The sequence below is a fragment of the Phasianus colchicus genome, chromosome 16 (assembly GCF_987193195.1).
Source record: "Phasianus colchicus chromosome 16, bPhaCol1.hap1.1, whole genome shotgun sequence".
Lineage (NCBI taxonomy): Eukaryota > Metazoa > Chordata > Aves > Galliformes > Phasianidae > Phasianus > Phasianus colchicus.
This window is the reverse complement of record NC_143451.1, coordinates 7087931-7112383: the sequence shown is the minus strand read 5'-3', so window position 1 is coordinate 7112383 and position 24453 is coordinate 7087931. Positions and strand designations below refer to the sequence as shown.

Sequence of the window (24453 nt, the reverse complement as noted above, 5' to 3'; positions counted from 1 at the left end):
ACCTTTCTTGGCTTTAAGACCTCTTGATTAAACTATCATCCTTCATAATGTCGCTAATACACTCCTGAGTGCTGTGTCAGCTGCGTGTCACCCAGAAATACATGGCACAGCATGTACTGGAGTTACTGGAGGTGGGTGTTCATAAACTCAAATGATTTAGAAGATGAGAGGAAAATTGTTTTGACATCTTTGTATATGTAAAAGATTTCTAAAAGCTTTGTGTTCATAAAAAGGTACAGAAAACGAGTCCAAAAGTATCCATTGAAGCTGGCTCTCATAGCACTTGCTACTTTTGAGGCCATTTATACCTTTTCATCTGAAAGGAGACAAAATCATTAAGAGGAAGTAGGAAGCATTGGACAGAATTGTCTTGCAAAGCCTTTATCTGCTGTAGTTCCTCCAAAATGCCCCATGTGCATGTGGTCATGGGGATTCTCTTCCACCTTAACAAGGAGCCTTCATGATGCCGTTTACAGATTCCTTAATTTTTAGGATTCACAATGTTCTTGGAAATATCACCTTTACATTTTTTGTGCAGTAAGACAGCATAAGCTCTCTAGTTACTTAGAGAGATCCTTGTGTCATAGCAGAGCAGAGAGATCAAAAGGCAGTATGGCTGATGAAATAGTAGGGCGGCCCTTTTACCCCAGTCCATCTCTCCACCTTCAGTGCCTTTTGAGACGTGTTAGATGTAGATACTGAGTGGTGATTATGATAATTTGGAGTTACTAAACACAGCAGCTATATTCTTCAAACACCAGAAAGCAAATTGTCAGAATAAATCAGAATGTAAATGTGGGTTATTTTTTTCCTATCTCCATCTATGACTTCTACTAAAATCTTTGTTAGCAAAGGGAATATATTTACTATTTTATACTATTTTAATAAGTTTACCACTGTTCCTTAAAATAGTCCTGAAAAAAAAAAAAAACAAAACCCACTAACAACTGCTTTGTATAGCAATGTTTTCAGACAGACGTGCATATCTTCAAATTAAGTCAATATTAAGTATTTGTGAAAGATCACTTTACTGCCTAATGAAATTGTCAGTTTTCTTTAGGCATATAGGCAAAACAAACTAAAAGCACTAGGACTGTTTTTCCTAAGCTTGGGCATCTTTTGGAGGTTCCCAGATCAGTAGGATTGGGGTTTGGTTACCATGTGCTACAGATCGAGCAGCAGGCAGAGCACAGAGAATGAATTGTTTTGTCTTCTGAGTAACAGTTGATCTCTCTGCAGTTATGATTCAAGCAGGGGCTTATGCATTAAATTTAAGGATTTTATTACCAACTTTAAAAAGGAAAAATTAACATTTCAGAAAATGTCTAGGAAGAAAATTGCTTCCTAGCAGACATGATACATTTTAATTCCCACCATGGGGTTTTAGAAAAAATGAGTACCTCTGTAGATTCAGTGCTTTTTTCTTTCTTTTATGTCTACCACGCCACACAGATCTCTGCTGAATCACAGAGCCTATGTACTTCTCTAGGACACGTCACTTCTCAAAATGCATGTTTAAAATTACTGATTAGAAATCTATGCACCTTAGATAAGAGTACAGCATTAGTAAAAATGTTTTAAACTCTGTTTTCCCATTTACACGTAATCCATGAGCAGGCAGTAGTACCACACAATTACTTCCACAGAAATATTTACTGTTCAATGTTTTTGGTTAAGTGCCTTGTGGCAAGAAATTTCAGTTGGATGTTTGGAACTATTAATTTCTGAATTTTCTGTATGTGAATTCCATATACAAATTGTTTAATCAGTTGAATTACTTGTTATCCTTGTGATGTTAGAATGAACTAGCACTTTTTATTAATCTCTGCTTTCCTGCAGAAATATTGTTGTTTGAGTGTTCAGTTTGGGATGGAAAACTCCAACCATTCCTGTGGGAGGAAACTGGTGCCAACAACTTTAACCCACCTGAATGTTCTTGAGAAGTGAGACTATTCAAACCAAAACTCCATTTGTAAATCACCAAGATGCTCCACTATGATCTTCCTGTTCCTAAATCCCTTGTGTTATACCCCAGGGTTAGGAACTGAGCTTGCAAAATGCTCACTACAGTTGAATTTCCATAAATACCAATTGTGTCAACAGCAGCAATTTTTACAGGTCTTGAAATTGATGTCGATTTTTGATATATTTTTTTTCTCATCCGGTTTTATTAATTGGAAAATTTGAATCAGATATTAGGAGTTATTGGAAGGCATCTCACTGTTTCAGGGTTTAATTATCTGAACATTTAAATAAAGATAATAGCAGACTACAGCTGTATCAGTAGAATCTCTGGACATAAATTTAAAAGCAGGATTTGCCTCAGTGCCATATAGTGAACACAAAAAGGAGAGAGCAAATATAGTCTAAGAACCATGACTGGTATAGAGTGTAATTTTAGTGCGTAGGTCAATTAGTATGTGCAAGGTAGTAGCAAAGTAATAATTTAAACAGTAAAGCTGTGAAATGGGAAAATGAGAAAAGTAAGACATTTGTTAGCTAGATGAATAGAGAAAAATAAAGTTCATTTCTTTATGCTTTGTCAAAATATGCTTAATTAGAATGAAGCATTTAATTGTAGTTCTTTAACAGGAAAATATTGTTGCAGCCATAATTTCACAGTCAGAGTTTGATGGAATGGAAAATACTCCCACTTTTTGTATAACTCTGTTTGTATTCTCTTTCCAAATTGGCACTGGATACTGCAAATTCTTAATGCCCCGAGACCAAACTTCAAAAAGAGGAGTATTACATATGTAGCCCAAAGGAAGCAGCAGCTGTATAAATATTAGCTTCTCTTGCAGCACAGGATTTGTAGATCGCTCTTTAACTTCAACAGCAAAAATAGAGTGCATTTTACCATGGAATTTATGGGTGACTGCTTTTATCAGTGCTCAGTTGAATTCCCTTACTAGTCAATAGTTCCTCTAATTTGAATGGCATTTCAAAATTTATTTATTAGAGAAACATTTTAACTTACTTCTAAAGTGTCACGTGGTGCTTAATGGGAGATATTGAAAAGTCATGTACGTAATTTTCAGGTCTAGTAGCAAGTGTTGGGGTGAGATTATCTTACACCTGTGTGTGCCCTGAGCTATTGTTAATCCTGTTGAGTAGTCCCTGGCTTGCCTGTTTGTGCTGATGCAATAGTGATAAGAGAGGGTAAAACTGTAGAATATCTATTTGCCCTTGAGGAAATGGTATGTAGGAATAAACTGTATCTAGGATTATAGGTGTGAGATCTCCAGAGACACTTTGCGTATCAAGTGATGTAGCTGCTGAAACCTTGGGGAAGATGCAAGAACTGTTCTTCCCCCTGAATCACAGGGGTAAGAGGGAAGTCAGCCCTCACGCTTTCCCTCCCTGCGCACCGCATCGCCTCTGGAACGGTGCGTTAGGCTCTGTTTGGGCTGTGAAAATGATCCTTTTCCCTTGGCAACCCACTATGTCTCAGCTGAGATGAAGGTGTGAAATGACTATCAGCTACGATTGTTATACACCAGAGTGTCGGCCTGGAGTTTGGGTTCTCTAAGGACACATTGGCAGATGGGGAACATCTTCCAGAATGTCTCTGTTCCAGTTTCTGTGGCTCTTCCATATCGCAATGCACAGAAGAAAGTCTTATCAAAATGGCACATCTGAGCTGTTTTTAATTTGCATGTAGATGTTTCTGTGTAGTTCACCCAGTGTGAAGACAGTTTCTGATATAATAGAGCTGAGTGTGAACCCCATGCATTTGCCTAGAATAAATTTGAGGCAGCCCATGCAAGATTTTTATTTTCTACCTGAAATTACCCTGGTAGTTATTTCTTGCTTAAGTTACATCTCCATAGATACCTATTTAAAGTGCCTGAAAGATCCTGATTTTCCTTTTTTCTCTGTAGTTTCAAAGGCCACATGATTATTCACCTCCTTTTCGATTTGGAACTGTCCCAAATGGCAGCACAGAAAGGAATATCAGAAACAACTATCCTGATATGCACCTCTACATGACAAAATATAATCAAAAAGGAGTTGAAGATGCCTTGGTCAGCTTGAAAACTGGGTAAGCTTCTTCCATGGGTTTTAAGGAATACGTAGACTACAAAAACTGAAAAATATTGATCTGTACTTACTGTGATACTGAATAGTGATCTCAGGCATCGTGTGTAGTTCATGGCTTTTTTTTTTTCCTTCCAACCACATTGTACTGATTTCAGAAAAGAAAATGAGCGTCCATGATTTGTATGACTACTTTTAAATTGCGTGGATGCTTTGATGTCCTGTATACTATGCATTCAAAGTGCAAAAAGAGTATTACTCAAATCTAAATAGAGGGGATACAGCAACACCTGCATTTGGGATTTAGGTTGAAACAGATAATTATTTGTACAGACCTGGTGTATCTTTTCAGGACTATTCCATAGGAATGTGTTTTCAGAGGGCACGTTTCTGTCTAAGCTTGTTTGTCTGCTGAGTGTGCAACAACTGAGATTTCTTTTCATCTTTCTGTCCTTTCTGTCACTCTTTGGCCCTATATATTTGCTGTCAGATCTGAAGTCTCGGCTTTGATCTCCACATGATGGAGACCAGATGATATAGTCTCATATGTAATCTAATCTTGCTTCTGATAATGTTGGCAAACCAGCCCACTCTACTTGGCTGCTCAAGAAGACTGAATTTTCGTTTTAATTCTGAAAAAGTTTGAGTGCAACTCACTGCTTGTGTCTGGATGAGAGGAGTATGTTAGTTTTGGTAATCTTTTCTAAACATACAGGCTTGATAATAGCCTGTGTATTTATTTTAATAATACATTTATATTGTTGGTTTTTTTAAATGACAAGACTAAGTTGCCACTAGCAGATTAAGTCCATCTGCTCCCATGACTGTTTGGTGGCTCAACTATTATTTACAGTGAGCACAGGAAACATTTCTTCCTGTACTAAATTAGCTGTTACTTTTGATCCTTACTGTGGGAACTGTCTGTTCTTTTAATTTCTACTCTCCTTCCCCCAAATATGTTGTAGATTTTAATATATTTCTTCTGTGGGGGAAAGAAAAAAAAAAATTGAACTCACTAAACCTTTCCGTAGAGTTGAGTTGAGGTTCTCTTCCTTAAAAAGTTATCCTTTCTATGGATTTCTTTTTCACAGTGTCCATGTAACCAACTGGATTCCTTATATCATCATTTCTATAGGTATTCTCAAATGGCATTTCTCAAGCACAGTTTGTTCTATCTAAGATAAACACGTAACTTAAGGTGCACTTGGCGTCACCCAAGATACTCCACACTGGGGACAGAGTCAAGCTCATGCAAATTTTATTTCCTAGGAGACATCTGCATTGTGCACTGTATTTACTGAGCTGAATGCTACTGTTTCTGCTGTGAGTTTTTGAATAGGCAGCTCTCCTTAAATTCAACCATTTCTTGAGCTTATTTAGAGGGATGGTTTATTTATGGGATATATGTTCCTTGTACTTTTCACCTGCCATTTGTGGTACTGAAAACCCTGAAAAACCACTTTTAGCTTTAAAATAAGGCCACCTGACAGACACTGAAGCAGGAAAGGGGGGAGCTGCCTGGCTGCAGGGAATTCAGGACATTCACTAAAACTGGGGCTGGCTGCTCCTCTGCCAGCTGCTGCTCTTCCTCAAATGCTTTAGTACTTTTGACAATATAAGCTATCCATATATTTCTATTTAATAGATTTTATTTCAACTGGAGACTCTTCCCTCTTCTAAGTGACTTCTTAGAGTGGGCACCTCCAGGTGACTACCTTGCTCCTTCTGACATTTCTCCAGCAAGTGGTGCCAATAAGCTGCCATGTATGGTGTTTTTTGGATCAGCGTAAGCAACTCTTAGATACTTGCTGCACTCCTTTGTATTTTGTCTGATAGAACCTACAGGAGGATTAAACAGCATACTGGGAAGTGTCACTTTGGGTGAGCTTATATCACAATTTTGGACATTTCAGCAGGAGAGTGGTGTCAAATGGGCTTAAGTATTTCCCCCCTTCAGTCTCTGCCACGCAAGAACTGTAGAAACTCCCCAGTGAATGTGGTAGTTGTAGGCAGTAAGCTCAGTTACAGATCAGACAGCATGACTTCATCTTTTTTTTGCCTTTTGGTGACCAAACCAATCTGTCTGTGTGATCATCCTGTCACTTACACCTTTGTCCCACCTGGCTTTTCCATTTTGCCAAGAAATTTGGTGAGGATGTGATGGCGGTTCCTATGGCTGGCACCTCAGCTCTGTGGAGCTAAAAGTGTCCTGGTTGAAAATGATGAGCCTGTATAATACGAGACTGTATTAATTTGTATTCCCTGTCCAAGAAAAGACATGTAAAGATATCACAACTGCCTGCCTCTTCTCTTTGTCCAGGCTTATATTCTTCAAAATTTTTCCCCTTTTCTTTCTCAGTATACATAGCTGTTTCCTCCTTTCTGATATTTCCCCAACTTCTGCCTTTCCCCATCATGATTTTTTTTTACCAGATTGCAGATTGTTTCATGCTTTCATGTGAAGTTTGCCTTCATCCTTCTCTACGTTAGATCAAGCTGGCTTTTTCCCTACTTCAGTTGAGCCTATGAGTGTGAATACTTTGTGCCCCAAGGAGCCATGTCACTACTGCTCTTCTGAGGATGACATCTCTCCTTTCACAAACTGCTTCTTTTTCCCAGCAAATACACCTTTTCTGTTTTCTTCTTCAGTATGTATGAGTTCTGATTACTGCTATTTCATTTGTTTTCATCTTTATCTCTTGTCAGAGCTATCCTTTTATCTGTTTTTCTCTTTTCATCAGTATCATTGGTAGCATACAAAAAGCAATTTTTCTTCCATGTCATGCAGGCTGCTGCTTCTGCACAGCTTATTGAAGATGAACTATTTGGTAATTATAGAGTCATAGACCACAGACCTGGTAAGGACTTGCAAAGGTTGTTTGCTTGATGTTGTCTGCTGTAAGTCAAAATAAACAGTGCCTGTGTTCCTCCGGAAGAATTCTGCATCTGTTGTAATCCTTTGCTGTTGAATCTACTCAGAGGTGTTGAGTTTCCATGTAGCACTTCCCCATGTATGAGTGTTCTGCTGCTATCAAACTCTCAAGAGAAGAGCAGTGGCCATACCCTCAGTGCTGTCAGTGTTCTCACCCTTGCCTTGGCACATTGACACCGGTGCACTGACTAGAATTTAACTGCTAATGGCTGAAGCGACAAAATTTCATCGGTAGATTATTTTCCTACGGTAGAGATAAAATGGGAAGCTTTCATTAGAATCCATCTAATTTTTCCTTTATTTCCTTAATTCTCCTGGAAATTAGACTGCAGCGTATATCTTGTTTCAAGCAAAGTGATGGCCTCTCTAACTGGTGCTGTGTTCTGAGAGCATATCGACGTGAGGACTTTATTTCAGCTTCACTGCAAAAAGCTGTCAATATAACTCGTTTCAGGAAAATTGCAGTAATGAATCCCTTGTGTTCCATGGGCAGGCAGTCTCTTGCTATACAACTGCAGACCCCTTCGCTGTTGTTAATGTTTTTCAGTTTTTATTTGCAGCCACAGCTGTGAATATATACTCAAGGATTTGATGCTAAAGTTTCCTTAGGTTTCCATCTGCCTTCCTGTTAATGACTGCAATGTTTGCTGATTTATATAATCAAGGTTAGTGCCTTATTCCCTCATTGTCTGTGGCATACTGGCAGAAACACAAAGCTTTTTATAAACAATGCCATGGTGACAGCAATTCTGCAGGGTTCTTGGCAGGTATGGCCTTACATACAGAGGATTATCAAACTTGAACAGTCCAGAGAAGATATTTCTGACCTGCAGATGTGCCCTGAGCTGTTAGCTGCTTTGATAGGAACAGATGAGTCGTCTGTTCCATTCCTCAACATTTTTAATGACATCATTATTATGATGCTAGAAGAAACACCTGAAAGCAGCTAATCCAACAGTGTGAGTGGCACTTCCTCACACAAGTTATTCCCCTCACTCCTACAAACGTTCTCATCTGAAAAAAGCAATTTTAAAAAAAAATTTAAGCATGAAGTGTTTCTAAGCAGAGAAAGTGCAAGAGAAAACCCCGGAAGGCACTGATGTCCTTTTAACCCTCAGTCCCTAAGCTTATTGGCCTGAATTGGATTTTTGTTGTGTTTATAATGCTTATAAATCGTGTCCAGTTCACAGCCCTGCACGCTGTTCTTCACTGAACAGATACAGGCTGGTCAGAGGCTGTGCTGGCAGCTTCCACAGTGTGTTGCAGGCACAACCAGGAGGCAAACATCTCCATTTCTGTCAGCTGGAACACAGTTCAGATTGTGCCCAGCAGGTCTTTCTCTTAATTGCATCTGCCAATTAAAGTGGTGGTGTATCTAAAATAGAAATAATAAAAAAGAAAGCCTTGTCTTTTGGTCAGCCAGCTGACATCTTCACTTGGATGCAAGCCCAAGTTTTTTTCCCATTGTTTTCAATTTATTTTGCAGAAATAATTGTTATCAATTTTTCATCAAAGGAAAAACTTCCTAGTTTTTATTCTCTCTGTTCCTTTTCACCTAAAAAGAGGAGTAAAGCAATGAGAGAAATTACCAATTTGAGAGAAGAGTTGTATCTGTGAATTTTTGATAAAAAGCACAAGCTCTTCACCGTTCTTGTGGGCAGGTAATAACAGCTTGCAACCGGAACTCAAAGAAATGCTCAGCAGACATAAATTTTTAAACTTTTAATCTAGTGGCTGAATATTTTCTGACTGGATCTGATTGACAACACCTTACAGTATTTGCAATTGAGACTCTTCACACTTTTCTTTGACTTTTACTACAAATATAGCGATTCTTTTAGCTAATTTGGGAGAAATTACTAAATGTGGTTGAGATGGAGGAAAAACAGGAAAGGTCAGTTGTTGAAAAGTCAAAATATTATAGTAGTCTGGTAGGACCTAATGTGCTGTTCCAGAGGACTCTAGGGGCTGAGGTTGGTTCTTACAGGTTTGGATGAAGAGGAAAACAATAAAATTGGAATGTAGATGGTTATTAGGATCTGAGAAAGCACTCACTGAAATGTCTGTGGAAACTCATACCCCAGTGGTTTCACGTTATCTATAAACAGAATCTGAAAACATCATGTCCTGTAAAGCTGGCTCACATCATCAGGATCTTCTTCATGGCTGTAAGATAAATGTTGACTCCTAACAGCTTATCCAGAACAACTTCCCTCTAGGAAAAATGTGGTTTATAGTCATTTATTTCTAGTTCCATTACTCAGTACCTGAATGCTTTTTTGATTTATTATTTTATTTTTAAAAAGATTACTCTCTGTGTCTGTATTACTTTTTTCTTAGGTAATACAATTATCTTTAAAATTTAAAAGAACCTGGAAATGAATGAGCAGGTGAAAGGAACTATATTCCACCTAACCCCTCTTTTTTTGAGAGGAAGCTATTCTAAGTTTTAATACTCTTTTGATTTGGGGATGAGATCAGGTGCTTGGTGAAATGTGCTGAATTCATCCTTCATTATGCTATTATAACTGGGACAAAACCTTTAATCTAAAAATATATTCCCCCTACTTGACTTTTCAAATTTTGTGTTTTTATAAACCGATGCTTTGCAAGCACTTCATTGCTTGGCTGCCGTGACCTGAAATGGGACACAATATTCCACTGCTTTAAGCACTCACAAAGGCATCCATCATTTTCCATTATTTTGTTATTGAGGGAAATGCTTCAGGGACAAGGCAGGCAGGTGGGCGGAGGATGGGGAACACAAACTCCTGTGAGCGTGGGGAGAAAATGCCTGCTCAGGTAACTACAGGCATGTTGTACTGGCAGGTTCACAGCCTGAGATTCCCTGACAGGTGAGGCAGAGCCCCCAAACTCTCTCAGGTTGTGCAGCATGGTGTTAATGTCTTCAAGAGCCTGCTCTTCTGGGTTTTGTGCCTGTGTTTTCTGTGTGAAGATTGAAGTGAGGACAGTGAGATCCGTTCCCTGCTAATGAGTTCATCAGTTAAGTGGATAAAACTTTGCTCACCTGCGTTGTGGTGGGAGGTGGCTGTTAAATTAGCTCCTGTTGAATTGGTTATGTCAAGGTGTCAAAGAATCCATCCAGCGGATGTGAATTTAAGATCTGCGCAGAGCTGCTGAATGTGTGCTGTAGGATAAAGTCTCTGCGGGTGATGAAGTGCCATCAGATAGCCTGAAATGCTTTTTTTGTCAAAACTGGATAGAGGAAATCATCAGTTCTTCATGCTAAAGGTTAAATATCTGCTTCTCTTGCTCCAGTAATGCCAAAATGTCACCTTAGAGCACTTTTATTGAAGCTTCCTCTTCAGAGCAGCATTCCTTTCCCTGATTGCTGTGCCACTACATGGTGACCTTTTGGCATTAGACTCCTGGACACAGTTTTAGAGATGCAAAAATGAGGTTGTGTCTCTCACTGTGCTCTCTTGACATACTTCCTTTTATCCCTTCAGTGGATTTAAAAAAAAAAAAAAAAATCTGTAAATCTATCATATATTGCAACCAGTGTTTTTGCTGTTGCAAACCTTCCCAACAGTGGTATTTATGATCTCTAAAATATATGCTGATGTTTTTTTTTCCCTAAAATCAAATGATAAACGCTATTTTGCTACTTATAAATGAATCTATTTTGCAGATGATGTGATTTATTCTTAAAAGCAAAAAGCTAGAAAGCGATGGGTTTTATTGCAGAATGCTTTGAAAATGAGCTCTATATCTAAAATCATTATTAGACAAAGCTTAAATAAGTGTTCTTGGGGATGAGGAGGATGAAAGGGGAGAGTACATATGATGTTAAAACTATTGTTTTGAGGATTCACTGACTTGTAACAAGAAAATAATTCTAAATATTGTCCTTTGAAAGGACAGGAATGGAGCCTTAATGAGCAGGTATCACACTCTCTGTAATAAACTTTTCATAATAAACCAGAAGATGCACATTTAAGTTAAAAGACACTTCAAAAATAATGTTAAAAAAATCACAGAGAAACAGTGTCTACAGCAAAATGCAGGGCACAGCTAATTGCTGTGATTCATATATTCTATGCATTCTGTTTTTATGTAAGTCAAACCTGTGATAGTAACTATACACAGATTTTCCGTGGCCATGAAAAGAACATATTTGAGGTGTTAAAAAACATAAGGAAATGAGAGTGAAAAAAAATTGATTCTAAAGTTAATGCCCTGAATCTGACAAGTGAACCCTCCTGTTTTAGCAGGAAATTAATTTTGCTGAAGATATTGTATGTTTGGATTTACTATTTTTTTGTATTATTTGAGTGCTGGAAAGTGACTTCAGTCTTGCTCCAATTCCACTGATTCTCAATGCAAACACAATATTATTTGTTCCATAGACTTCCGTGAATGACAGTAAAGAACAATAAAGAAAAAAACAGGACTGCATAAAAGCATCCATCTCATTTTCTGAATACTGCAACGCAGGTCGTAGTAGGACACAAAGTAATTGAAAGAGGTTGATTTCTGGTGCGCTTGATTACTGCTCTGTGTCTGCAGAACTACTGAACAGATTGTCATTTTAGATTATTCCATTTTCTTTCCATCAGAAAAACAAAATCCCTGAAGGATCGTGTAGTTGGCTAAGGAAGCAAAATAACATTTTCCAAATGAATGATACTTTTATTCTTGAGGAAGAAGCCGTAACTAATAAAGAGGCATTTTCCTAATCCTGCTTTTCAATTTCCATCACATGAATTTGGTGAAAAGTGTGTGCAAATGGAAAATGACTTACAGTGGAAAGCAGTTTTCAGCTTTACAGAAATTATTCTTCTTTACCTTTTCCTCTCAGTTGAATTTTCTTTGCACAGGCATTCTTTTGAATGTGTACAGCAGCACTTTAGAGAAAAGGTTTTTGCAGTAGCTATTCTGATTTTTCAACTCTTAGGCTTCTTGTTGACTTGTAAATGTTTAGGTACAAGACTGTTTGCATTTCTTTTTCACAGATCTCACACTTCAAATTATCACATTAGGTAATGTTTGGGGTTATTTTAGAACTATTCCAATTCATAATTTTCTAACACCTGCTATTCTCTTATGCTGTATGAGCTAAATTTCTCCCCCCCTTCCCAGTCTTCTCTGTATTTGGTGAGTAATGAAGGACGTTTGCCTTTGTAGACTTTCTTACATAAATATTCCAAACTGTTTATTTTCTCTCTTATTCAGGATTATTGCAGTAGTTCAGAGGAACTCTACAAACCTGCCAGTTGCTCTGATGAGTCATAAGACTGTAATCCTGTTCCTCCACGTTCATTAAAGAAGCCTGGCATGTTTGGCTAGTCCATGGCAGCTATAAATCTTTGTTCTTGCTGCATTCCGGTTTCTATTGTTCTCTTCCATCTTTCTTCTAATTCTTAGCAGTTTATTTAAACCTACACAATCTGACAAAGCTTTTCGCCCCCTGAAGCAACTGCACTGAAATTACAAGTTAATTGATTCATCTTTACCTGACTGGGGTTTGTGCAAGGCTCTGAGCCTTTCAGGCTTTTTCTCTTATCCTGGAGCTTATGCTCACTGCCACCTCTGCAAACAATGAGAAAGAATCACATTTTTCGACCTGCCTAGAGTTTGCTGCCTCAGTTTTCATAAGCTCTTCTTGAGAAACATTTAAAGTTGTTTGAAAATTCTTCCCAACTCAGTGTGTCAGGGAGTCTACCATCTCATGATGGAAGAGGCCATTTGCCCTTACTTTGAGGGTTTCATTTGTGGCTTACTCCTTGCCCATACTCCAGGGGCACATCGTGTTCTGAAGCTGTGCTTTGCAAGGAAAAGTGCTTCTGTAATCAGCACATACTGAAGAGATAATTAAGCCTTGAGAGGTTATAAGATTTATGTTGGAAATCGAGAAAATATATTCTGAATATGAGCTTGTATTTATAGAAAGCAAGACTTTTTCAGGGCAATCGATTTTTTGATTTACAGCTCAGGCATTGGGCAGCAATGCAGAAGCCTTCAGCCCTCAGCCTCTGTCAGAAAAGTACCTCATGTTTTTAAATCAGTTTACATAATGGTATTTTTTGTGATCTTCTAGACATAACAGAGAGAAAGTTCCCCAAGGTAAAGCATTGCATTCAGAGCCTCCCTCCTTCCTCACTGTGCATCCACTGCAACGGATGCCATGGGGGTCTGCCCCAGCACCTCCTCCCCAGCCATCCCACTTCTGTTGCCTATGCCACTAGGCTGCTGTATCTCATTTACAGGCTGAGACTGTGACACACCATCTTCCAGATGCTTAAGAATTGTTTTCTTCATATCAAGTTACCCATTTTAATGAAGGAGCAGTCAGATTTTTAACACTAACGGGCTTGTGCTGAGGATTAAGTCAACTCAGTTTTAGAAAAGAATGGAAAAACAAAGGAAATGATGGTCCAGCTATTTCTTCTAGTGGTGGCATGAGCCACCTGTTGTTTCTCCAAATTAACTGCCTTCGCTATATTTGATTTGATGACTTGGATGGTGACTGTTGAGTGGATATCCTCTCAGGGGAGAAATAAAGTGCAGAAAGAAGTGAGAGAAACTTTGCTCTTCACTTTTTCATCGCTCCCAGAAACCTCATTCTTCTCTGATATCACAGGAGACAGATATGTTTTTTTTTTCTCTAGTGTCAAAGTTCTGCTATCTGATCTGCAAAAGTTAGGCTACTGCATCGCTCTGTTGATTAAATATTTAAGAACAAACATTGAATTGTGTGATGTATAGAAGTGTTTCTTCTCTGTCAGTAGCCAAAATCTGATATGCCTCCATCTTGCTCTGATCTGGGAATGTAAATGAAAAGCTTTATCAATGAAAAACAGCTGAAGATAAGCGACAAGTGTGACTTCAAAACCTGAAGAGCCACAGAATTCACAACTGGTACAGACTGCGTATGGATATAACATAACTGCAGTTGATGCCCTTGTGTGTGTTTGTGCCACAGTGAATTTATTTTTACAATTCCCTTTCCACGAAGACAGGTCCCAACTGTTTATAAACAGCATTCTGCCAGCCTCTGTCATTTGCATCCCTTCAGAACATTTCAGCAGCGCGCCATAGCAATGTATTGCAGCCCTTTGGAGGCAGAGCACAGCGGGCAGCGCCTGGAGCTGTGGTGCCAGGAGGGCAGATGGGTGGTGAGCCTTCCTCCCACAGCTGTGCTGCCGGCTGTGTGCGATGTCCTCCCCCCTCCCCTGACTCCTAAGGGATGTTTAAAAGAACTAATAACTTATTTAGTGCATAATTTAGGTGGGTTTTGAGCAATCACGCTATTTTTTTTCTTGTCGCTTCTGTATTCTGCTAGGTTTTTTTTTTGTGTGTCTGTTACACATCTTAAATATTTTGGTTATGGATTTAGGGCAGTAATACAAAACATGCTTAAGTTTCCTCTTTTTTTTTTTTTAAATATTTCTGTAGGCCTTTGATTGAGTTTTCTGCTGGCAAGTGACTGCCTTTCAAAATGGCTTCCTCTGCATATATGCACACTTTTATTGGCTTCATCTGTGAAATAGCCATGCCCAGTTTTACCTAACTCTTGCTTGGTAGTGCTTCTTAAAAATTTTCCCTGAAAGATGCCTTCTCTTTTTCTTTCCTTATCGATTTTCTGTTTCCCTCTGTTTTGCTGTGTTAGCTGTATATCTTAAAGAATCAGATTGTTCCATTCTTACATGGTAGGTAGATAAGCTGAAAGATCTGGATTTTTCCACACGTTCTTTTATTCCTGCTGTGTTTCAGGTACACAAATAGTATATTTGGAACTTCAAAAGATAAATAAATATTTCTGATAATTTTACAGTATAATTTAATAGCTCTATCAGATATGCTTCGATACCTTCCTCTGTTTTAGCAAGGACTTCATTTCCACCTCGTCATTTATTTTTTGAAAGAAAAATGAAGAGTGTGTAGGGACAACTGGTTAAGCCACAATTTCAGTCTTATTCGTTATATAATAAATAAATCGTTCTTGTAAGTTTCATTCTAAATTCTCTGTCATCACTTCTGTTGTATTTGGAGATCATTTTGCATCTAAGTATCTTTATTATCCATGTTGGGTGGGATGCAAAGATACAAAGATAACAGGGCAAGACATTCTGTAGCTTGCTTTCTCCTGCTCTCAGTATTTTTTAACCGCATCCCTTAAAATAGAAATGCAAAACTATGTGTCCTACTTTCCCCTCACTAAAATAGATGCCTTTTGTTAATTTTAGATACAGAAGGGCAGGATATGTAATTAATGATATCAAAGAACCCGTATGATAATCAACAGGGTCCTAACATCAAGGACAAAAGAAGTCTGACAACAGCTGTCCCTAATGATTTGGTTTGTAAAATGTTTTCTTTTATTTCAGGAAGTTGGATGCTTTCATCTATGATGCAGCAGTGCTGAATTACAAGGCTGGAAGAGATGAAGGCTGCAAACTTGTCACAATAGGCAGTGGGTACATCTTTGCCACTACGGGCTATGGAATAGCACTTCAGAAAGGATCACCTTGGAAGAGACAAATTGATCTAGCCCTTCTTCAATTTGTTGGAGATGGTAGGGAACCAAGCTTTATTCTTTCCTTTCCTTTTTCTGAGTACGCAATGTTAATTCAGTTTTAATCACTCTGAGAATTTTACTGACCTTCTCTTACAGTCTTTATGGAAAGAAACACGTTGTAAACAAATGGGTAAAATATTTCTCAGTGTGTTTAGACAGGAATTCTCTTCCACTCTGTTTTAACTCACCTCACTGCCTAGGACACTTGCATCTATTTTCAGAAAGAGTTTTCGTATGCATCACAAAATAATGTTGGCCTCAATGTTAAAAAGCGTTTCTACATTTATTTATTTTCTTTTATTTTTTTTGCCTATGTGAAATTCCTGACGATTTTTTTTTTGCCTTTTTTTTACCTTTTTTTTTTACCTTTACTTTTACAAGTTATCTTTCAGCATGACAAAGTTAGCTCTTCTATACCTGTCTTGTAGGTAGAGGAATTAATGTGATTATTTTCATTGACAAGTTCTTTGAGATCTTCCTTACGGCAAGAAGAGAGAAAGACTGACTATAACTTGTCTTAAAATCCTTAGACTATAACTGACTAAAAGCCTCCCTCAGATCAGTGTGGTACGTGTTACATTATGCTTTTGAGTCTTTTACATAGATATATATGTTCACTTTACATTCTTTGACAGTGAAATAGAGGGTTTCATAGGAAAAGAAATGCACTCCTAAAACATGTCATAGAGTAAATTTTTGTATTAGAGGGCAGTTTAAATTGCCAAGTGCAGGACCTTAGCTTGGTGGCCTCCTGTTCGATAAAAAACAAACAACAAAAATCCCTTAGACAGTAATTTTCAAGCTGGAGACAGTCTTCAAACACATGGATTTTATTTCTGTTATAATACTAAATCTCTGAAAGAGACATAGTCATCATTATTGATGGATTTGGTCTGGTGTATAAGGAGAAATACTAAAGTCACAATTATTGATCTGCTGAATTTAGAGAGGCTTGTGGAATAAACATTGCTCGCTTCTGCTAAGTAATGAATACATCACCCACACTGACATATTCTCTTATGTGGTGGGAATTAGCTGGCTAAAGTCTTTGCTTTCTTATTTCTGAGTATTTTGTGAATATAATATTTTTTCTATTTATGTGATAGTACTAAGAAGTGTTAGATGCTGTAATTCTGACCCCTTGTAATAGGAAGACAGAATTAGAGAAGTGAAAATATTTGTCCCAAACTAAGGGAGAAAAAGCTGGTACAGCCTGAAAGAGGATCTGAGGTCTTTCTCAGTTATGGGCAAACCTCTCTAGATGTTGCCAGAGCATCACTGTGACTATCATTCTTTTCACCTTGCATTTTCTTCCTGCTTACTCTCATTATTTTTGATAACTTCCTCATCCAGCAAAAAGAAATGAAATGCAAGGGAAAGAAAATAAACAAAACAGAAATTATTTGAAGCTGTTCCATTATAACAACAACAAAAAAATCCTAAAAATACCACAAGTAATGCATTTATACATGTCACTTTGTCTCCTGGTATCAGGGAGAAAACAAAATAGGTGGGAAAGAAGAGGGAAAAATCTTATCATGTATTTATGCTTTGCCTTTGAACTTACATAGCATACGAATGTTTGTCTCCCTAAACCATTTTTAGTAGCTGAAAATAAAACAATTGGGATGTCTAAAAAACTTGATATTAGAGCTTCCACAGAAAAATAATTTACAGAATAGCATTTGATACATATAACCTGTCATGAATAAAAGCTTGTCATGCAAGTACTGCTCCCACGTTCATCAATGTTTAGATTACTTCAGAAGATGAGCAAAACTTTTGTATGCAGCCACAGAGATTATGAAGGGGGCATTTTTTCAGTGGTATTTTTCAATATGTTTAGACAGAATTCTGAACAACCCATGAATGCTAAAGTGATCACTTTCTCTTTTAAGAAACCTCTAATCTTGTGTGGAAAATTGTCTGGGCACTATGTAAGAGGATAGCAGTTGGTGATATATGATGGGGAGGAATAGGTGTGTTTCTTTTAGTCCTGTAATTGTTTGATGCCTCATCTCATTTTATCTGGATGATAATTTTCAGAATTATATACATGTGTAAATACAAAGAATAATGTTGAGATTGAAAGTTCTTCTACTGCTTTGTAAAGCATATTGTAGGTGAGCTGAAACAAAACACCAGGAAATTAAATGTAAAGAATTATTGCCTAGAACTCTCATGACCTGATATTTGTAAACAAGGCCTAACTTCTGTAGTTTGATGAATAATCTTTTTTGCCATGAACTTATGTAAGTCTGTTTTGATGAATCAGAAGGGATGAATCCAGAGTTCAGGCCAAAGTCATTTTGCTGTATCACTAAAAATCTCTTTGAAGTTTTCCAGACTAAAAGCAAACATGTCTGAGTGGAAAGTTTCATCTCAGGATGAAACTCCTGGGAAATCCACACTGAAGTCTGAATGAGGTTGGTTAAGTAAATAAGCATACAAAATGAAAATAGAAAGACTTCTTTCACATTTGTTGTCTCTGCTGATTTTATTATGCCCATAAAACAACAAAGTGACTGGCAGTATTGAATCATTATTTGGTGTATGTAATAGAATATTCATCTCTACGGAATAGTTTCAATGAATGACTGTAAATCTAATGAGTTTCGTAAGTGTAAGAAAAATCCTAATTAATTGAAAAGATGCCATTTATTGATATGATTGCTATGTGAAGGAGTGAAAGAGAGAACCTTTTGGGTGATACTTGCTAGGTATTTGGATAAGACCATGTAATTTCTTTAAAAGATTTGTTTAAAAGATTACAGTGATATAAAAAATGATTTCAATCCTTTTTTATACTTACCTCATTCTGAGATCTTGAACTGTGTTTTTAGAATCTTCTTTGTTCTATGTAGGTCTTTCCACTGTGATTTTTTTTGCCTCTTCCATAATGGATATTATCATACCCAAATCATACACATTCAGGAGGAAGTTTTTTGCACAGTTGGTAGGAACCTTTTTGCTCTCCCTCACTGATGTAAAACATCAAACTCAAGTATTACTGACCTTCAGTAAACTTTTCATCCCACAAGACAGTGTTTTTTCTGCATTGAAGTGAATAGCTTTGAATTGTCATTTGTATTTTGTTGGCACTGGTGAAAATTAAGGTAAATACAAAGGGACATAGGTTTGTGTTAGAAATAGCTTTAACCTTAGACTGAGTGACTTATTTGTATCTACATGAGTTGGGTTCTGATCCTAAAACCAATTCTGCTGGGTGGGCAGATTAATACTGCCAGATGACAATTACATTGGTAAAGTGGAAAGGAATCAGGCTACAGGATGCCACATTTATTATCCTAATCAAGAGAAAAGGAGAGATGGGGAAGGAACATGGGAAGGAGTTGCTCAGAAGTTTGAAGAATAGAGAATACCTGCAAACACAGTTATCTCCAAATTGTTTGATCACTTGATCTGTGCAAGTTCATATACATTGCCCACTTCGTTGGAAGTTGAGATAAATATGCATTTGTTATTAATAATGTTAATTACTTTGGATCACTGACTTAGATATATACTTGATATACTGACTTAGGAGTTTCTTTTTCTTGTGTAAAGGATACAGGTGAAGCAAATTATTCAGTGAATTTCCAGTTTTGTAGTTCTGACTATCTGTAAATCACATCTCATTACCTGAGCAGAATTGCAGTTGACAATTAGAATCTGTGATTTCATTTGAAATAGTGGATCATCCAGGTAATTCTCTAAAGTACAGTGCTGGTTGTGCTTTTTTATTTACTTAATTTTTTTGCTTGCTATAGCCACAAGAGGAAATTTTCATCTTTTTAACTGAGAAATAAAAATGTTTGTACTGACACACAGAGGACTATTTCTCAGTCTTCTGCTGAAGCACCCAAAAATTCCAAAACAACAAAACGATACAGCTGCTGAGAAACAGCACCATCATTTTGTTTGGATCTTTCGCCCACAACAACAGCGGTGTGTCAGAACAGAGACGTTGTGTACTGAAGAGTTGCATGATACATGCTTTGATTTCTCTTATAAACCTCTGTAAGGAGCAGCTGGGAAGTCTGACATGCCCAAAATCTAGTGCATCACCCTAGAAGCTGTCAACTGCTTTTTTAGTGTGTTAGCTTGCAGTTTGATAAGTTCCGTATATGCTCAAACACACAGGCTGAGTAATTCAAAGTCTATAGCTGCTAAGCTCCTGCATGGCACACATGTTCCTCCAGCCTTCAACATTACAAACTTTCAGCCAGCTGCTCCAGCTTGGGCTGCACGGTGTGAAGTAAAGCAGAGCTGTACTTCGAAAAGTATATTGCAGAGTGCCTTGCAAGATGTTGCTTCTGAAATCTTCTGTAGTGTCATGTATTTATGGTTTGGAGCAGAATGACTTTTATTTCTCTGTCTTTGGCGTTTTTGACTAAATGAGATTATTGCACTGAGAAAGACAAAGTTGCTTTGGGATTAAGAGAGTAAAAGGGCTTCAGAGGGCGGATAGGATTGAGTGAAAGATAGCAGGGAGCCTTTAGCTGTGTGGATAAAAGGCACGCATGCATGCAGAAATAGCTGGAAACGGGAGATAGAAAAATGCTGCGTAAAGAGGGCAAGTATGGAGAGGAGTGGGAGAATATCAGCCAGCTGGCAAGATGAAGCTCCAAGTGCATGTGAGGGGGATCTGTAACCTGTTGTGCTACCTGCAGGCCATGAGCTCAGTTCAACCAGAGATCTGGGAAGAGATCCCCAGGAAAAGAGGGACAGATTGTATAGCTGTATTAAGCCTGTAACCCTCAAAGCAGTAACCTTTACAGCAATTAGAGACACAAAGATGTAAAGAAGAAAACTGGTTCCGGTTTGAATTTCTTCAGAGAGTCTGTTATCCCCCTCCTAATACCCTTAAATTCTGGTTAATCTTTATGTGCTTTTTGGATAGCTTAATGCGCTAAGAATCATTTTCCTGGGTGGATAATTGCTTCCCACTCCTTAGTGGCAATAGGTAACTGTGGAAATAAGATTTGCCCCCTTACATCTGGAAGAGGAAAATGCCTTGCTACTTTTTTTTTTTTTCACATTTTAGCATAAACCTTCCAAATCTCAGTTAGAAGGAAGTGTAGCAGAATGACTCATGCTGGCCGTTAAAAACCAAGAAGGAAATACATATGTGATTATATGGACATATTTTCAGTGCGTGCTGCTTAGGCAGAATACACCCACAATCCCAGTGATTTTCTGTTTATATATTTAGTGTCCTCCTTAAGCAGTGGGTGGAACAAATGTGACTGGAGAGTGTGAGTGTATAAGAGGAGGCTGTTTGTGTAGCTGAACAGGAGTGAGAGGGATTGTAATATTGAAAGTCGTGCTTAACAGTTTTGTTAATTCATCTGTCACTAATAGGGGCATGCAGAGCACAGTCATTAGCTCAACATAAGTTTATCACTATCAGTCATCTGTGTTCCTCTTACTACATTTACAAGGGGAAATAACTCAGAAAATTCCCATGGTAAGAGATTGTTTTGGGGGTTCCAGGCTGAATTCAAGAGGTCATGGTGGTTTTATATAATATCCTACATGCAGTGCGCTGTATGGTTCACATAACTAGGTCAGATTGAAACTGATGAGCTTATTGAACCAAACACACACCAACCCATTTGGCTTCTGACTCCTGTGTTCAGGGTAAAGAGCCTCTCACACTGGGGTCTGGAGATGATGGAGTGCTGCCTTCCTCCTCTGGTGCTGGTGGGAGCTAACTCCAGAGTGTCTGTCTCCAAATTGAAAACTGTCCCCTTTATCCAGCATGAAAAGCAGATGATTCTGCGAGCATAGCCACAGACTTTTGAACATTATGCCCTACATTTGCCCTATGTGAACACATGTATTTAACCCCTTTATTCAAGATCTCCAATTTGTATATGTTGATTTTCTTTATTCTTTGCATGCTTGCTCCTCAGGCTGAGGAGGGAAAACTCAGGTTAGAACTGTGTGCAAGTTTGCACCCATCAGACTACCAGTAGCCTGTGGCTCTGCATGCTGTGCTGAAACCAGAGGGCTGCTGTAAATCACCGGTGGAACAAAGCAAAAATTCTTTTTTTTTTTTTTTTTTGAATCCAGAAGGGATATGAAATAGATTTCTTCTCTCTTTGTGTAAAATAATTAAATAGATGAAAATTAAGGTAAGGACTTGATGAAAAATTCCCCCAGAGTAGCTAAGCAAGTAGCTGAGGCAGCCTGTGAATCATCAGTGATTATCTCCAGCATCCCAGGGAGGGTGGGTAGAAGCCTATGGGGTTAAAGTAGAGCAGAACACCGGACTCCCAAGGAAAACATTAATAGCTCAGTGCTCTATATAGGCTTCAATGCATATAAAAAATTAAAACATTTTTTAACATTTTGATCATTTGAGAATAAAAAGAGAATCAGGATAAAACAGTAGATTTTTCACTTATAAGTATTGTAAAGTTATTGTAGGTTGCTTATCTGATAGACAGGTTTTTGCAGAGAAGGTAGCAAAGTGAAATAACCAAATAGTGATTTTTTCACAAGCAGCATTCCTGTTTCCTTTTCCACTTGGCTTTGACTGTCACCACTGTTTGTAAATACCTGCTTATTCTTCCCTCCCATAACTTTGATTTAATGGCTTCTTGACAGGCATTTCTCATGTGTAGAGTCAATTCTGAAGTCATATCTCTGTAGTTATTATTTCCTCCATTTCCCTCCATCAAACACCCTGTTCAAACTTCTGCTGGTGCCTGCTCCCCGCCAGGAGCTGGCTGAATGCAGCACAGCTTCTAAAAGCATGCAGTGCCTGGGACTTGTGTGTGATATTTTGGACTGCCACGAGTCTGTGGTTAGTCTGGCTGTGTTCCCAAGTCACATTAAAATCCAGCCCAGGTTTGGCTTGCTTCCCAAGAGTGAAAATCACAGAAAGGAAATCATGCTTCAATTTTGGGGTGATTCTACCAGGCTAAAGCTCTCCCCACAACTGCAGTAGCTGAGGTGGTGCTTTTTGGTGTTGTTCAGCAATTCTGGGGAGGAGGGTGAAAGCTCTGTGTCTGTGGGCATAGAGATGGAGGCACTAGCAGGGCTGCAGCACTTTTGGTGTCTGCTATTTATGAGCTATGGAAGAACACATTGGTTTTGGCATCAGGAAGATACAGGGTTAGATTCTGCACTCTGTCCCTTTTCTCCATGCTCGTATCCTCAGGAAGAAGGGGGAGAGGATGCTCAGATTTCAGAAGTCCTGTTTCCTTCACTGAAGTGGAACAGCAAGTTAATTTTGTAACTTACTTTTTAAGTAAGCAGCAAAGAAGGTTATCATCATTTTTTGTTCTCTTTTTGGATGTAATTATAAAACTTTGTGCTTGTTTATTTCTGGCAAGTTTTTAACTAGGGAGCTATTTGAGTGATAATGAAGCATTTTTTTCTTTTAACCAAGTAGGAGGAACACATCAGACAAATGTTGAAAAGCTGTTCTTTCCCCTAAAAAAACAAACAAGAAAAAGTTACTCCCAAACTACTTTTCTGTAAGTGAATGTGGAGAATGATGGCTTATGTAGGCTTGGTTTGTGGGGCCAAACCAAAAATCATAGAACCATGAGAGGGGCTTTTTGTTTGTTTGCTTGCTTTTGATAAATAATGTGACTATTAGTACGTGTGCTTCTTCCTGGTTGCAGGTATAGATGTGGGGGATGAAACACTCAGAAGAAAAAATAGCACCAGTGAAACATTCCATAAGGCAAACAGCTTTAAGCATGTTGGGCCATCATTTGGGAAGGTGCTGGCTCTTTTGGGAAGGTGCTTAATGAACAAAGCTGAGAACCAAGAAATGATGGCAGGGCCTTGCAAGAGGTTGAGCCAGGAATGGAGATTCTAGCAGCCCCAGAAAGCACCCTGACATTTCTCTAGGGAAAGGGGCAGTGATACAAGATGCAGAAGGGGAGCATGCTTTTCAGCTCAGACAGGATAGCAGAAGGGTCAGAGCATACAAAAAAGGCTAAAGGCTGTGATGAGGAAAAGTGTAATTCTACCCTTTGATCTGTATCTTGTCTGCGTCTGGATAATGTTTTTCTTGTCAGATAAGCTAGAGGTGTTGCACTAAATGTAGACAGAAAAGCACTTCTGGGATGTTCAGAGTCAGCACAGCCAAACAGCTGTTTCTGTGTAAATAGAGCCAAAGCAAAGCACACCACAGACATAGAAACCAACGCGAGAGAAATTTACAGGGACCTTTCTATTGTTTGCAAAAACTTTGTAAATAGTCTTGAACTGCCACTGAGAGCTAGAATTCTGCAGTTTGTTTGAGAGGGCCATACTGCATTGTAAGTGAGTAATGCAGCCCCCCAGTACCACTGAGATTAAAAAAAAAAAATAACATAATAATTGCTTACACTGAGTCTTACATTGTAAATGAGGCAGACCTTATGTAATATATGGCTATGTAAATTAAAATATTTATATATATCTTACTGTAGGCACCAGTTATCTATGAATTTTGCAGGGAAGCTGTACTGTGACCATGTTAAACAGAAACTAACACCAGTTTTTGTTTTTTTTTTTTTATTTTATCAAATATATTGGAACCATTCATTTTATAGACTTGTGCCATAATGCTATGTTATATAGCATTGTTATATATATATATCTTATAAAGCATTATTATATTGTGCTATTCTATCATATAGCTAACATGCTATAATCTACATAGTAGTGTCATGATGTACTTTGCTACTGAAATCTGGAACAATTCTATCAATATCTTGGATATAAAACAAATAATGGACAAGAGGGACAACAAAAAGATCAGGCTTTTTTTTTTTTTTTTTTTGCTAGTTTTGTAGAATCAGCTGTGCCAAAGTGTTATTACAGCTAAAGGAGTAACTGTTCTGCGTGTCTGCGTGTATACACATGTGTACATGTATGTATATACACACACACTGGAAATGATTGATTTATAGATGCATACACTACAATG

The 24453-nt window shown here is 38.1% G+C and overlaps 1 protein-coding gene across 5 annotated transcripts in view; it reads left to right on the top strand.

Annotated features, from left to right (window-relative positions):
- GRIN2A (glutamate ionotropic receptor NMDA type subunit 2A) overlaps positions 1-24453 on the top strand; it is a 163839-nt gene that overhangs the window by 123659 nt on the left and 15727 nt on the right. For all 5 annotated transcript variants that reach the window (XM_090151239.1, XM_090151238.1, XM_090151234.1 and 2 more), the window contains 2 exons: positions 3885-4045; positions 15325-15512. In XM_090151239.1, coding sequence (XP_090007365.1) covers positions 3885-4045; positions 15325-15512 — 349 coding nt within the window. The remainder of the gene's footprint in view (positions 1-3884; positions 4046-15324; positions 15513-24453) is intronic.